This window comes from Schistocerca gregaria, chromosome 8, assembly GCF_023897955.1.
Source record: "Schistocerca gregaria isolate iqSchGreg1 chromosome 8, iqSchGreg1.2, whole genome shotgun sequence".
Taxonomy (NCBI): Eukaryota; Metazoa; Arthropoda; class Insecta; order Orthoptera; family Acrididae; genus Schistocerca; species Schistocerca gregaria.
Window position 1 is genome coordinate 236,052,355 of NC_064927.1, and position 15,167 is coordinate 236,067,521.

General features: G+C 39.6%; 1 protein-coding gene across 7 annotated transcripts in view; it reads left to right on the top strand.

The window, feature by feature from the left end:
- The window catches only part of LOC126284912 (NF-kappa-B inhibitor zeta-like), a 269,508-nt gene that overhangs the window by 174,874 nt on the left and 79,467 nt on the right, over window positions 1-15,167 (top strand). For all 7 annotated transcript variants that reach the window (XM_049984175.1, XM_049984177.1, XM_049984180.1 and 4 more), the window contains one exon: window positions 2,226-2,480. In XM_049984175.1, coding sequence (XP_049840132.1) covers window positions 2,245-2,480 — 236 coding nt within the window. In that variant the 5' untranslated portion in view covers window positions 2,226-2,244. The remainder of the gene's footprint in view (window positions 1-2,225; window positions 2,481-15,167) is intronic.

Genomic DNA, 15,167 nt, shown 5'->3' on the forward strand with positions numbered 1-15,167 from the left:
GCATGCATCAGTGCAAGAGGACGTGCTACTGGGTATTAGAGGTACTGGTGTGTATAGCAATCTAGACCACCACCTCTGAAGGTCTCGCTTTATGGTGGTACAACATGCAGTGTGTCGTTTTCATGAGCAATAAAAATGGCGGAAATGATGTTTATGTTAATCTCTATCCCAATTTTCTGTACCGGTTCCGGAACTCTCGGAACCGAGGTGAGGCAAAACTTTTTTGGTGTGTGTAATTTGTTTGAGGGGAGATGTCGATCGCGGGAAGCGGGAATACGATTATTATTTATTGACTTTTTACTTGAAAACCCTTAAAATAATGAAGATACATCAGTTATATAATTACAACTACATGTTACGACCGTAAACAACAATAATGATCAGGTCCTTCATATAACTTCAATTTAATCAGCATTATAGCTTTATATTCGTGCGTTTACTTTCAAAGAAATTTATTGTGCTGGTTCTTTTCATTAAAAAGTAATGCAAAGCCTGTGTTTATTTAGTCCGTTCCCACCTCCTGGTGAAAGCATCTGATGTTTATATCCTCTATCCCGCGTTTGCAGGTGGACGTTTGAGTCTTTTGGCAATTTGCTGTCAACTCCATTTCTTTTCCTGTGGCATTCATGCCGTGGGCCTCTTGGAACTACGAGGTGTATGAGGACATTAATGAGACCGACATCTCTGTGTTGTTCTGCTTGTGCACACTGATGTATTCATCCCTTCTAGATGCTCAACCCGATTGTCATCCGTAATCTGCTACGTTCGGGCGATGAGCTGGGCTACAATATGACCGCGCATATACTGGTGTACTAATTTGAAAAATTCGACCGCCTTCAGCCGATTTGAAACATTCTGCCGCCTGACAGCCGTTGTTGGTGGTCCCCAGAATCACCGATATCGGTGCCACTGCGATTGCAGCGTTAGCCAAAGAACTTACAGTGGCGTTACGAAGAAAAAAAACAGAATAACAAATGTTGGGTATGGTAATGGGCCTCCCGTGCACGACGCCATGGGGCAGCAAGGGTGGAAAATTGCATGACATTTCGTCACCCACAAATAGTAGATGAATGCAGGAGAAACAATAAATGCACAAACTTTATTACTCACTGTATAGCTAGAACCTCAGATGTATTCAGTTTCTTACAACTCTATTCTATTTACTCGAGCTCTTTCCCATTGTTTAAAAAACCATTCAACAGCCACGATCGCATAAAATATTTCTTTATTTAAGACAACCTGTTTCAACTGACTTTGCTGCCATCTTCAGGTCATGGAAATCTTTCTGTTGTAAAACATGTTCGTTTTATGCTGAACCTCGGGCGCAAGATGTCAAAGTTATCTGGTATTTAGGTTTCGGTGCTCAGTAAATTTTTTTGCCTTTTATTATGTATCATTGCTTATAATTTTTTAATTACTTACTTTTGTTTATTTATGTTGAAACCACTACACTAATCTCAGAAAATTCCACTTTTATTTATATCAATATCTCAGCAAGTTGATGCACAGTTACAACAGTCACACATTTCTCTTATTTTATTACCAAACTTCGAAATTCTTTGTTCAAACAGAGTGCATAGAGAGGCCTATGTTTCATTACCACCAAACTAACAGGTCCTCTAAAAAGTACAGGATAACTAAAGAACCAATTGTAGTGACCAACCCCTGAAAGTTGTATCTAAATAAATCTAAAGACTTCTCAAATGAACCAAAGTTGATATCGATATAGCGGTTAGCTGCGTAGGAAGATGAATGAATAAATGTTTTGGGCTGAAAAAGAAAAGCAGTATAGCTCCTAAGTAGTTCTGAGCTGTTCAAATAGATTTCGGGCTTGCAGCCGGTCGTCATAAACTTCTTCGCACGATATTTCGGCTGGACAACTGCCAGCCATCTTCAGGTGAGCCAAACGAGTTTCAAATTTTAGTTCTGAGCTTTCGAGTTAATGTCACGTTCATAACTGTACTGTATCCGTTATTCTATTTATTTTAATAAGTAACGCCCAACTTGGCCATTCCAGACTTTTCCTCAACAGAGAAATTTGAAGAGTTTGTTGGAAATCAGAAATCAGTCCACATCAGAAGCCAAGTGACCACTAGACCATGTTCACCATCTAAAGTTTCAGTTCAGCCACGTGTGTGTGTTTCACCCATTCCAAGAACAAAATACAGACTGCATATTCAGACATATCTTAGTAGTGAGCGGATGTGTGGCGGTTGTGTTGACAGGTGAAATTCCATCATCGAGATGGGTGTCATGCGGGACAATGGCCCGACCAAACCACGGCCACCGATGGCAGCACCGTCACCGAGGGTGGCATCGAGGACAGCACCTACTGTCACCGCGAAGGCTACAGTTGCCTCATCAGCACCATCACCGAGGGCAGCATCACGGGCAGCACCTGCTGTCACTGTGAAGACTTCCCCAGCACCACCTGCCTGCAGAAAGGAGGAGGAGAAACTCCGTGGAACCTCTGCACAAAGGTGAAGTTCTTCACTTGTCTACTCTTAAGCTTTCCCTTTGCAACATCTGGTATTTGAGGTTCAGTCTATGATCTAAAGCATACTTCTCTGCAAAACGTTTCATCTCCTACTGTGGAAAATAACTTCAGCCAATTGGCACAACCAATAGATTTGCCTTGCTACCACAGTGAAGTAGGTAAGACGTTCCAGTAGAGGTAGTTAACATGCAACAGAATCTCACTAGGAAACTAAGTGTTTCAAAAAAAAAAAAAAATAGAAAGTAAGAGGAAAGTTCTGTTGCTAGGTAGCAGTCATGGAAGAGGTGTGGGCCAGATTTTGCAGGAAAAATTAGGTGACGGTACTAGGTCACAAACTTTTTCAAGCCAAGTGCGTGTCTTAGCCAGGTGGTAGAAGATATAGGTTCCTTGTGGAAGGGCTTCTCAAAGCAGGATCATGTGATGATAGTGGGTGGAATGGGAAGCAGTACTGAAAGCGATCAGGGCTACAGTATGGAGTGTGACCTGGTGAAAATAGCCTCTGCAATGACCCATACCAATGTTGGGCTGGTGCCTGCTTTCATGCAGCATGATCAGCCCCAGTTGAACCGCTCTGACAGGAGAGTAAATATGGAGTTGGATCAGCTGCGTAGGGGGGGCCACTCTGTCAGACATTGGATTGGTTCCTGTCGAGGCTATTGATAGTGGGGTTTTCACAAGCCATGGCCTACACCTCAATAGGAAAGGCAAGGGTAAACTGGCAGGGTTGTTAGCGAAATCTGAAAGGGGGGACACTAGTACTCACGAATGTACCTCATTTTTAGACTAAGTCCAATGAGAAGTTCAGGGAGGCAGGTGCTCAAGAAGTCCAAAACTCACAAGATTATCACAACAGTAAAGTAAATAATAGTGTTACCATACTTAACCAAAATATTAGTGGATAAAAGAAAAAAGTAGATTCTCACAAAAGTAAAGTAAAAAATGTTACCATTTTCCACCAAAATATCCCGGTATGAAGAATAAAGTAGATGAGCTCCTGATTTGTTTAGATGACATTGAATCGGAGAGTGTAATAGATATACTATGGCTGTCTGAGCATCACATTGTGTCTGATATGGAAAAGGTAAATATCAGTGGTTATAAACTAGCTGCACATGTGTGTAGAGAGAATAAGATGAGAGGAGGAGTTGCCATATATGTCAAAATTTATCACTGTGTAAAAAGCTTAGATACAAAACAGTTTTGTCTAGAGCAACATATAGAAGTATGTGCCTGTCAATTTACACTGAAGGAGGGCTCTTTTACAATTGTAACAATATACAGTATATAGGTCCCCTTCAGGAAACTTTCATTTATTCCTGGAAAACTTGGATGCCTTGTTGTGGTATCTGCCAGATAGGGGAAAGCAAATTATTATTTGTGGGGACTTCAGTGTTGATTCACTTAAAGAGTGTAATGGGAAGAATGACCTGGAAGTCTTGCTCGGCTCTTTCAATTTGAAATCTGTCATTAATTTTCCTACTTGGGTAGTAAAGGACAGCAGCACATTGATAGATAACACTTTTATAGACCAAGGTAAGTTTAAAAACATACATCCTTGTCCTGTTGAGAATGGCCTTTCTGATGATGGTGCTCAGCCAGTTACAGTATATGACATAGCTCCATTCAGTAATTCAAAACTACCCTCGAAAGCTGTGTGTTCAATGAATGACTCAACAATTAGAAATTTCAGGGAAAAACTTCAGCAGTTAGACTGGGATGAGGTGTACAAGGAACTTGGATGCTAATTTAAAATATAACTTATTTCATGATACACTAGTAAGAGAATTCGAAAACTGTTTTCCCAAGAAAGTAGTTAAATCTAATTATAAGAAACCATGCAAAAAACCTTGGCTTACTAAAGGCGTCAAAATATCTCATAACCACAAAAGGGAACTGTATCTAACAACAAGAAACAGCCAGATATTATAAAAACTACTGTGCTACAATAAGAAAGGTTATTAAAAAGTCCAGAAGCATGTGCATCATGTCTGAGATTAATACCTCTGATAACAAAATCAAAACAATTTGGAATATTATTACAAGGGAGACAGGGCAACCAAGAGTACAGGATGACAGCAGTACCATCAAAGTGAATGGAAACTTGACAAACAACAAGCCGGAAGTTGAAAACATTTTGAATAATCATTTTTTAAATGTTGTAGAGAAAATAGGATCTAAATGGTCAGTAGAAGAAGCAAGGAAGTTAATGGAAGAGGCCTTACCCACACAATTTCATATAATTGAAATTCCACCCACTTCTCCTTCTGAAATTAGGAAGATAATAAACTCTCTCAGCAATAAAAGTTCACATTCAATTGATGGCATTTCCAGCAGGATAATAAAAGCTTGTTCCCAAGAGATAAGTGGGATTCTTAGCCACATATGTAATAGATCTCTGAAGCAGTGTATTTTCTCAGATACTCTGAAGTATGCCATTGTTAAACCACTGCATAAAAAAGGGGATACATCTGATGTCAACAACTACTGCCCAATCTCTCTTCTGACTCCCTTATTAAAAATTCTTGAAAAAGTTATGTATTGTACAGTAGCTTCACACTTTTGTAAAAATAAAGTTTTAATAAAATGTCAGTTTGGTTTCCAAAAACGTTTTTCAACGGAAAATGCTATATATACTTTCACTAATGAAATATTAAATGCTCTGAGTAACCGGAAGTCTCCTGTTGGGATTTTTTGTGATCTCTCAAAGGCTTTTGATTGTGTAAATCATGGAATCCTCCTAGATAAGCTCAAGTACTGCGGTATAAATGGGACAGTGCTCAAATGGTTTAAATCATACCTAACTGGAAGAGTGCAGAAAGTTGAAATAATATGCAAAAAACTGGTGATTTCTCAAAATGGGGAACAATCAAGAATGGGGTGCCACAAGGTTTGGTCTTGGGTCCTCTGCTGTTCTTAATATATATTAATGACTTGCCATTCTATATTCACAAAGATGCAAAGCTGGTACTTTTTGCCAATGATACAAGTAAAGCTATCACACCCAACAGACAAGAATTAAGTGATGAAATTGTAAACGATGTTTATCAGAATATCATTAAGTGGTTCTCTGCAAATGGGTTCTCATTAAACTTTGACAAAACACATTATATACAGTTCCACACAGTAAATGGAATGACACCATTAATAAATATGGACTTTGATCAGAAATTAGTAGCCAAGGTAGAATATTCAAAATTTCTAGGTGTATGCATTGATGAGGGGTTGAACTGGAAAAAACACACTGAAGATCTGCTGAAACGTTTGAGTTCAGCTACTTATGCTATTAGGGTCATTGCAAATTTTTGGCGATATACATCTCAGTAAATGAGCTTACCACACCTATTTTCATTCTCTGCTTTCGTATGGCATCATATTCTGAGTAAAAGGATGTTCATTGCACAAAAGCCTGTTATCAGAATAATTGCTGGAGCTCATCCAAGATCATCCTGCAGAAACTTAATTAAAAAGCTAGGGATCCTCACTGTAGCCTCATAAAATATATATATATATATATATATATATATATATATATATATATATATATATATATATATATATATATATATATATATATATATATATTCACTTATGAAATTTGTTAATAACAATCCGAACAAATTCAAAAGTAATAGCAGTATATATGGCTACAACACTAGAAGAAAGGATGGATGATCTTCACTACTCAAGGTTAAATCTTTGGCTCAGTAAGGGGTAAATTATGCTGCCACAAAACTATTTGGTCACTTGGTCACTTACCTAATAACCTAATAGCATCAAAAGTCTGACAGATAGCCATATAGCATTTAAAAGGAAATTAAAAGAATTTCTGAATGGAAAATTTTTCTACTGTTAGATGAATTTTTGGATATAGTAAGTGGGTAATTTCCCCACACCCCAATATATATATATATATATATCTCCTGACGAAGCCAGTTGCGAAAACTCGAAATTCTGTGTGTGTGTGTGTGTGTGTGTGTGTTTGTGTTTGTGCATTTTATTTATTGTGCCTATCTACCGGCGCTTTCCCGCTTGGTAAGTCTTGGAATCTTTGTTTTTAGGATATATATATATATATATATATAGTGTTGTGTAATATTTTGTGTAATGTAATATCTTGTATTGACACCTTTTAACCTGACACGTTCCACATCATTACAAAGTGTCATATTTATGATCTATGAAACAAGTACTAATCTGATCTGATCTAATCTAATTTGACTACAAAGGTAGATAGTTAGTTTTCCTGGCATTAACTGTGATCTGATCTAATCTAATCTGACTACAAAGGTAGATAGTCAGTTTTCCTGGCATTAACTGCTTCAAAACATTTATGTTCTGAATGTTTTATTGGTAGCCAACAGATAACAAAATTGTTTATTTGTATCTGATATGATATCTGACTTGATAATCGTGCCATTTTTACATCTGAAAATTGTCAAAGATTGCCAGGCTAATGTGAAATTGCTTTTGGAATCTGACTCAGTTACTTTGCAAAATTTGGAACAATGATGTGATGCAACTGTCATTGTTTAGTACTCTGAAAATACCCACCTTCCAACAGAGCAGAAAGCTATATAAGTGTTTGTTTTCTTATGAAAACTGAAACTGTAAAAACAGTATAGTAGACCTGCTGAAATCTTTATGTTCATTTACCTTTGCCATTAGAATAGTTATTAACCATGTAGCCTAGAAAAACAATAACTTAACATTGTTCACATATTTTCATTCACTGATTAATGAGACTTTGAAGAAAGAAGTAATTGTTAGACCACAGAAAGCAGTTATTATTGTGTGTGGGTTTCACACACATACATTTCTTATGCATCTGTTTAAACTAGAACTTGACACATTTATTCACAAATGAAATTTGTCTTCAACAATACAAGATTATAACAACAGTCATTCACAAACAAATTATCTACATTAGTAGTCCACAGAGTGGGGGGCGGGAGGGGAAGGGGTAGGGTCCAACCCCAGCCCCCCACCCCACCCCACTGAACCCTGCTCCTGTAAGCCATAGAGAGTAATAGAGTGGGGGCTGGCTTTCAATGAAATATTTGTATTTCATGTTGTTGTTGCGGTCCACAGTCCAGAGACAGGTTTGATGCAACTCTCCCTGCTACTCCATCCTGTGCAAGCTTCTTCATCTCTGAGTAACTACTGCAACCTACATCCTTTCGAATCTGCTTAGTGTATTCACCTCTTGGTCTCCCTCTACAATTTTTACCTTCCACACTTCCCTCTAATACTAAATAGGTGAACCCTTGATGACTCAGAACATGTCCTACCAACCGATCCCTTCTTGTAAAGTTGTGCCACAAATTCCTCTTCTCTCCACTTCTGTTCAGTATCTCCTCATTAGCTGCGTGATTTACTCATCTAATCTTCAGCATTCTTCTGTAGCACCAAATTTTGAAAGAATCTATTCTATTCTTGCCTAAACTATTTATCATCCATTTTTCACCTCCATACATGACTACACCCCATACAAATAGTTTCAGGCAAGACTTCCTGAAAATGTTAATGAATTTCTCTTCTTCAGAAATGCTTTCCTTGCCATTGACACTCTACATTTTATATTCTGTCCACTTTGACCATCATCAGTTATTTTGCTCCCCAAAACTCATCTAGCAAAACTCATCTACTACTTTAAGTATCTCATTTCCTAATCTAATTCCCTCAACATCACTTGAATAACTTTGGCTACATTCCATTTGCTTTTGATGATGTTCATCTTATATACTCCTTCCAAGACACTGTCCATTCCATTGAATTGCTCTTCCAGGTCCTTTGCTGTCTCTAACAGAATTACAATGTCATCAGCAAACCTTGAAGTTTTTATTTCTTCTCCATGGATTTTCATTCCTACTCCAAATTTTGCTTTTGTTTCCTTTACTGTCTACTCTGTATACAGATTGAGTAACATTAGGGATAGGCTACAACCCTGACTCACTCCCTTCTCAACTACTGCTTCCCTTTCATGCCCCTCGACTCTTATAACTGCCATCTGATTTCTGTACAAATTGTAAATAGCCTTTCGCTCCCTGTAATTGACCCTTGGCACCTTCATAATTTGAAAGAGAGTATTCCAGTCAACATTGTCAAAATCTTTCTCTAAGCCTACAAAAGAAACATAGCTTTGCCTTACCTTAACCTGTCTTCTAAGAAAAGTTGTAGAGTCAGTATTGCTTAGAGCATTCCAAAATTTCTCTGGAATCCAAACTGATCTTCCCTGAGGTTGGCTTGTATCAGTTTTTCCATTCTTATGTAAAGAATTTGTGTTAATATTTTGCAACCATGACTTATTAAACTGATAGTCTGGTAGTATTTACACCTATCAACACCTGCTTTCTTTGAAATTGGAATTATTGTATTGTTTTTGAAATCTAAAGTTATTTTGCATGTCTCATACATCTAGCTCAGTAATGAAGGGTTTTGTCATGACTAACTCACCCAAGGCTATCAGTAGGTCAAACAAAATATTGTCTACTCCCAGGGCCTTGTTTCAACTTAGATCTTTCGGTGCTCTGTCAGATTCTTCTTGCAGTATCATATGTCCTTTCTCATCTTTATCTATGTTCTCTTTCATTTCTGTATTATTGCCCCCTATTACATCTTCCTTGTATAGGTGCTCTGTGCAGTCCTTCCACATTTCAGTTTTCCCTTCTTTGCTTAGAACTAGTTTTTCATCTGAGCTCTTAATATTCATACAGGTGGTTCATTTTTCTCCAAAGATCTCTCCTGCTCTCTTTAGGTGGGATCTGCCTTTCCTCCACTGATAGATGCTTCTAAATCCTTAAAACATTTGTCTTCTAACCATTGCTGCCTAGCTGTTTTACACTTCCTGTCAATCTCAGTTTTTAGACATTTGTTTTGCTTTCTGCCTTGTTCATATACTACATTTTCATATTGTCTCCTTTCACCAGTCAAATTCAATGACTCTTGTGTTATTCAACAATTTCTCCTTGCCTTTTTGCCTTTTTGGTTCTCTGCTGCCTTCATTATTTCATCTCTCAAAACTACACATTCATTTTCTACTGTATCCATTTTCCCTGTTGTTGTCAAACATTCTCTATTGCTCTCTCTGAAAATCACAATTTGTCACAATTTGTCCAGGTCCCATCTCCTTAATTTTCTAACTTTTTGCAATTTCTTCACTTTTATTCTACAGTTCATAACCAATAAATTGTGGTCAGAGTTCACATCTGTCCCTGAAAATATCGTACTATTTAAAATCTGATTTCGAAACCTCTGTCTTACCATTATATAATCAATTAGGAATTTTCTGGTGTCTCCAGATCTCTTCCACATATATTTAATCTTTGGTCATGATTCTTATACCAAGTGTGTTAGCAATGATTTAATTATACTCTGTGCTAAATTCTGTCAGATGGCTTCCACTTTCATTTTGTTCCCCCAGTCCATATTGACCTACTATTTTTGCTCCTATTCCTTTTCCTACTATCGAATTCCAGTTCCCCATGACTATTAAATTTTCACTCTTTTAACTATCAGAAATAATTATTGTGTCCCACACACATTGCTTCAATCTCTTCATCATTTGCAGAGCTAATGAGCATATAAACTTTTACTACTGTGGTGGGTGTGGGCATTCTGTCTGCCTTGGCTTCAGTAATACATTTTCTATGCTGCTCATAATAGCTTAACTGCATTCCTGCTTTGTTATTCATTATTAAACCTAATCTCACATTACCTCTATTTGATTTTATATTTATAATCCTGTATTCACCTGACCAGAAGTCCTGCTCCTTCTGCCACTGAACTTCACTAATTTTTGCTCCATCTATCTTCAGCCTATCCAATTCTCTTTTTAAATTTTCTAACCAACTTACATGATTAAGGGATCTAACATTCTACACTGTGATCTGTAGAACACCAGACTTGTTTCTCCAGATGACTGCAGCCTCCTGCGTAGTCCCCACCTGGAATGGGGGACTACTTTGCCTCTGGAATATTTTACCCAAGAAGATCCACCATACAGTTGTATGGCCTCAGAACAATTATAGCTGTAGTTTCCTCTTGCTTTCAGCCATTCACAGGACCAACACAGCAAGGCCATATTGGTTAATGATACAAGGCCATAGTTAATTATCCAGACAGTTGCCCCTGAAACTTCTGAAAAGGCTGCTGTGACCCTTCAGGTACCACACGTTTGTCTGGCCTCTCAGCAGATAATCTTTCTGTGGTTCCACCTACAGCATGGCTATCTCTATTGCTGAGGCACACAAGCCTCCCCACCAACAGCAGCATCCATCATTTGTGGGGGGAACTTCTGTTGTTGATATACAGGGTGGTCCATGTGAAGTTTTGGATGAGATTATCTTGAAAACTATTCATCGGGTAAATATAGTGGGTAAGACAAGTTCATAAGCTCAAAGGGGGACATAAAATGACACTATAAGTGACCTCCAGCCCCCGCCCTCTTTGGTGGGGCAGGGGGCAACTTTTAAATCTTAAATGGAAATCCCCATTTTTTAATTCAGATTCAGATTCTCAATAAAAAAAGTAATCAAGTTTTCTCTGAAACATTTTTTAAACCATTGACTGATGGCAATGAAATTGAGAAAAAAGAAAAATTGGGGAAGAACTCTGATTTATTTAGGATCGTCCAAGAAAGACGCATCAAATCAATAAAAAAATGTGCACCAATTCTTTTGTTATGCCGAATTAAACTATTTTTGTACAAAATGTACTGTATCTTGCATTTAGCATTACCTAGGAATGATGACTTGGACGTAGGAGAAAGATATTCTCATGGGGATCTTCATTGGTGTGAGTCCCCTTGCCTCTCACATGTTAGGATGCTTCATTAATGTGAGTCCCCTTGCCTCTCACATGTCGGGGAGCGTCATTAGTGTGAGTCCCTTTGTCTCTCACAATTTGAGGTGTTTAATTATTGAAATTAGTCATGATGAAATTGTTGAAAATTATCCCCATTTGCTTCAATGCATAAAGTCAATCATCTGCAAAAATTGTCCACAGTTCTGAGCAGCACATCCCACGGTATGGCTGCACATGCCCTTCAAATGCATTGCTCCATATCATTTCGGGTTGTAGGCTGGTCTTTCATAAAAAATATTTTTTAAATAACCCCACAAGAAAAAATGAAAAGATGTTAGCTCTGGTGAACATGGAGGCCACTGAATTGGTCTGCCGCATCCTATCCACCAACCAGGTATCGTAAATATAAAATGTTCCGCACATTTTTAGCATAATGGGGAGCTGCTCTGTCCTGTTGGAGCCACATTCGTTGCCTAGTTTCTAAATAAACATCTTCCATTAGCTCCAACAAACCATTGTGGAGGAGTTGTAAATAAGATTCCCCAGGAACATTTTGGTCAAAAAAAAAAAAAAAAATACGGCCCTATCAAGTAACCATTTAAAATTCCACACCAAACCATTAACGACCATTTGTGTTGATTGTCAGTGGGTCTGTGCCAGTGTGGATTGACAGAGGACCAATAATGACAATCATGATAATTTAATTTGCTATTGTTTTTTAATGTGACTTCATCGGTGAACATAACATATCTAAAATAATCATTGTCACCTCTTATCATTTCCAAGGCCCACTGGCAGAAATACACATGTATCTGCATACCTTTCAGTGTTAATGCCTGTGTCAGTGTGATATAACACACATGATATTTATGTGCCTTCAAAATCCTGAAAACAGTTGATTTCAGTATTCCACTTTGTCTCTGAATCACACGACTAGTCGTTTCAGGCTCCAGTTGAACACAGGTGAGAACGGTAAGAATATGAGTTGTCATTTTCACAGTAGTCATGATGACAAGATGGATGGTGTATGTATCCATTTCGAACTTGTTGAGTGCAATTTTGAATAATGTTTTTGCTTGGTTGACATCTGTTTGGGAAACGATCTGGCTACAGTTGCACAGCTGCAGCATAATTGCTGTGTCATTCATCTAAAATTAACATCATATCTCTGTTGGAGGAATATGGTTCAAATGGCTCTGAGCACTATGGGCCTTAATTTCTGAGGTCATCAGTTCCCTAGAACTTAGAACTACTTAAACCTAACTAACCTAAGGACATCACACACAACCATGCCTGAGGCAGGATTCGAACCTGCGACCATAGCGGTTGCGCGGTTCCAGACTGTAGTACCTAGAACCGCTCGGCCACTGTTGGAGGAGAGTGAGTCATGTTTCTCTAAAGAATAATTTACTTTTGTCAGTTGATGTTTACGGTTCACTATCTGAAAGTGAAGTGACGTCTAATCGTATTACACTGACCTTTATACTGAGCCATAGTTCGCAGTTTGGCCACAGTAGTGCCACAGTCGGGTGAGTAATGCAGTAATGAAGAGTTCCCTAATGAAATATTAATACCATTCCACCTCCCTCCTACAAAAACTGTGGCAGGTAGGACACATTTTGTAAAAAAATAAAAAAAAGCTTAATTCGGTGTAGTGAAAGAATTGGTACACATTTTGTATCAATTTGATGTGTCCTTCTTGGGCCATTCTAAATAAATTGGAGTTCTTCCCAATTTTAATTGTTCTTGATTTCAGTGCCACCTGTCAATGGTTTAAAAAAATGTTTCAGACAAAACATGATTACTTTTTTATGGAGCATCCGAATCTGAATTAAAAGTGGGGGTTTCCATTTAAGATTTTAAAGCTGCCCCTGCCGCACCCAAGGGGGTGGGAGTGGGGTCACGTGTAGTATCATATGATGTCCCCCTTTGAGTTTATGAACTTGTCTTACCCACTATTTTTACCCGCTCTATAGTTTTCGAGATAATCTCATCCAAAACTTCACATGGACCACCCTGTATATATATATATATATATATATATATACTGCAGGACTCTAGACGCAAGTAAACAGGAAATAATATAAATTTATGAGCTTCCACTTTAGGTTTTACACTCCTGGAAATGGAAAAAAGAACACATTGACACCGGTGTGTCAGACCCACCATACTTGCTCCGGACAGTGCGAGAGGGCTGTACAAGCAATGATCACACGCACGGCACAGCGGACACACCAGGAACCGCGGTGTTGGCCGTCGAATGGCGCTAGCTGCGCAGCATTTGTGCACCGCCGCCGTCAGTGTCAGCCAGTTTGCCGTGGCATACGGAGCTCCATCGCAGTCTTTAACACTGGTAGCATGCCGCGACAGCGTGGACGTGAACCGTATGTGCAGTTGACGGACTTTGAGCGAGGGCATATAGTGGGCATGCGGGAGGCCGGGTGGATGTACCGCCGAATTGCTCAACACATGCGGCGTGAGGTCTCCACAGTACACCGATGTTGTCGCCAGTGGTCGGCGGAAGGTGCACATGCCCGTCGACCTGGGACCGGACCGCAGCGACGCACGGATGCACGCCAAGACCGTAGGATCCTACGCAGTGCCGTAGGGGACCGCACCACCACTTCCCAGCAAATTAGGGACACTGTTGCTCCTGGGGTATCGGCGAGGACCATTCACAACCGTTTCCATGAAGCTGGGTTACGGTCCCGCACACCGTTAGGCCGTCTTCCGCTCACGCCCCAACATCGTGCAGCCCGCCTCCAGTGATGTCGCGACAGGCGTGAATGGAGGGACGAATGGAGACGTGTCGTCTTCAGCGATGAGAGTCGCTTGTGCCTTGGTGCCAATGATGGTCGTATGCGTGTTAGGCGCCGTGCAGGTGAGTGCCACAATCAGGACTGCATACGACCGAGGCACACAGGGTCAACACCCGGCATCATGGTGTGGGGAGCGATCTCCTACACTGGCCGTACACCTCTGGTGATCATCGAAGGGACACTGAATAGTGCATGGTACATCCAAACCGTCATCGAACCCATCGTTCTACCATTCCTAGACCGGCAAGGGAACTTGCTGTTCCAACAGGACAATGCACGTCCGCATGTATCCCATGCCACCCAATGTACTCTAGAAGGTCTAAGTCAACTACCCTGGCCAGCAAGATCTCCAGATCTGTCCCCCATTGAGCATGTTTGGGATTGGATGAAGCGTCGTCTCACGCGGTCTGCACGTCCAGCACGAACGCTGGTCCAACTGAGGCACCAGATGGAAATGGCATGGCAACCCGTTCCACAGGACTACATCCAGCATCTCTACGATCGTCTCCATGGGAGAATAGCAGCCTGCATTGCTGCGAAAGGTGGATATACACTGTACTAGTGCCGACATTGTGCATGCTCTGTTGCCTGTGTCTATGTGCCTGTGGTTCTGTCAGTGTGATCATGTGATGTATCTGACCCCAGGAATGTGTCAATAAAGTTTCCCCTTCCTGGGACAATTAATTCACGGTGTTCTTATTTCAATTTCCAGGAGTGTATATTCACGTTTGTTTTGTTTGCAAATTCACAGCCACATTGTCACCTTCCAATTTTCCTTAGAGCTCAGGCTTCACTACAGATTAGTCCATCACCACTACCTGAATTTCATAACCATATTTGTTAGCTTCATCAACTCCCAATCAAATTGTCTTCTCCAGCTTAACATGGATTTTGGGATATGATGCCAATCACTCAGTCTCCAAATTGTAAATTCCACTTTGAGTCCAAATTATTAGTAATATTTCAGTACAGATTGTGCAAAAGTTGTGTGTGTTAATAAAAGAAACGACTTTGAGTGATAAAAGCAGAAAATGAAGGAAGGGCATCCA